General features: G+C 35.5%; 1 protein-coding gene across 1 annotated transcript in view; it reads right to left on the bottom strand.

Annotated features, from left to right (window-relative positions):
- The window catches only part of ctc1 (CTS telomere maintenance complex component 1), a 25,774-nt gene that overhangs the window by 1,990 nt on the left and 22,036 nt on the right, over positions 1 to 1,748 (bottom strand). Inside the window, exons 22-23 of the mRNA XM_014024383.1 lie at positions 375 to 427; positions 145 to 301 (exon numbers count right to left, since the gene is read on the bottom strand). Of these exons, the coding sequence (XP_013879837.1) occupies positions 145 to 301; positions 375 to 427 (210 nt within the window). The remainder of the gene's footprint in view (positions 1 to 144; positions 302 to 374; positions 428 to 1,748) is intronic.

Below are 1,748 nucleotides of genomic sequence, written 5' to 3'. Positions count from 1 at the left end.
CACACACACACACACACACCTGAGAGACACACACACAGGTAAGCACGCACACACACACACACACACACCTGAGAGACACACACACAGGTAAGCACACACACAAACAAACACACACACACACACACCTCAGGTAAAGGTACTGACCTGGCCCTGGCCCTGGGGAAAGACTTTGATGTGACCTCTAACCCTGAGTGCTCTCTGAAGCCCCTCCCACTGAGAATTAGCCAATCCCAGCAGAGTTTGGACAAATCCACCTGAGAAGCAGACGTGAGCCTCACCTGTCCCGTCATCAATCACCAGCCTGATGGGGTCCAGACAGACAGATTATTTATCAGACTTACAGATAATCTGATGAAGAACTGATCTGTTCTTACTTTGCTTTGGACTGAAACACAGACAAGGTCGACCCACAGTGAGAGCTGCAGCCCTGAGAGACAGATTCAACACAACTTTATTTAGAGTCTGACACAAAGATCTGAACATGAGGTGAAGGAGGCGCTGCAGCACCACCTATCTGCTGCACAAACTAGTTTTATAAAGTGGTTATTACACTGTTGTTTTCGGTAAAGTGTAAAAGTAATGGATAGTTTGTAGTACTTTTGTAGTATTCTTTAATATTTTGTGTAACAGTGCATTTAGTACATAATGTATATAAGTACTTTGTGTAGTAATTGTGTAGGGCCTGTAAGTATAACTTCCTCCAGGGCAAGCCCCTTCACTGTAGCACCTATGTAGCCTTTACGGCAACCCCTTTTAACATAAAATCAGCATCGCCTGACTATCTGTAATTACATTTTAGATATCTAAAAATGAGCAGGAACAATTATATTGTGACTATCCTGGATGGTAATGTAAGATATCTGTATTTACATTCTGACTAGTCAGAAGAACAATTCAAAAATATCTTTAATTACATTCTGACGAATCAAAATGCCTTCATTTGTCATTTGAAGAGTCATACATTCATATGTGACTAGTTAAAATGACCTTTTTAGATCTCAGAATTAAGAAATTGTATGCAAGACCCCCTGCTGCCAATTAATCCWAACAATTGTCTGCAGAGATTTGAGTGGCTGCAGTGACAGACAATAAATTGTTTCTTAATTCATGTAGAGCTGAAGAGATAAAAATCTAGGCTAGTGACTTAGTAAAGCTAAACTTGAAACTTTCCGCCAAAATGCTATGTAAATTTGTGACTTTTTGACTAGACAGTGTAATTATTTCAATTCGATTCAATTAAAAAATTTATTCATTTCATTAAAAAATAACTACATACAATAAAAAACAACGAAATTACACAAATCAAAATAAAATGAAAGGTAGCAGAAGAAGAACAAATCTTATAATGTCTGCCCCTTTTATCCTCAGAACATATTCAAACGAAACATAATTTACAAAACAATACAAATAAAAATAAAAACATCAACTCAAACAACAACTCATATAGCTTCTATTCAAGATGTCTTGAATATCTTTCTGACTAGTCAAAATGTTAACACAAGATATCTTAAACAGAAAACCGGTCTAGATTAAAAATATTCAAGATAACTTGAATTCATCTTTTTGGAGATATCCTAAAATGAATTTTGACCAAAAAACAGTTCTAGATATCTCTAAGTTAGTTTTGTCTAATCATTATTTGCTTTCAAGTTATCAACAATTAAATTTGCACTTGTCAAATTTTTATATGTGATATCTAAAAATACTTTTTAAGATATCTTGTGTTAACATTTTGACTAGTCAGAAAG

The sequence above is a fragment of the Austrofundulus limnaeus genome, unplaced genomic scaffold, assembly GCF_001266775.1.
Source record: "Austrofundulus limnaeus strain Quisiro unplaced genomic scaffold, Austrofundulus_limnaeus-1.0 Scaffold420, whole genome shotgun sequence".
Classification (NCBI taxonomy): Eukaryota; Metazoa; Chordata; class Actinopteri; order Cyprinodontiformes; family Rivulidae; genus Austrofundulus; species Austrofundulus limnaeus.
The sequence above is the reverse complement of the archived record's forward strand: the minus strand, read 5'-3'. Positions and strand labels throughout refer to the sequence as shown.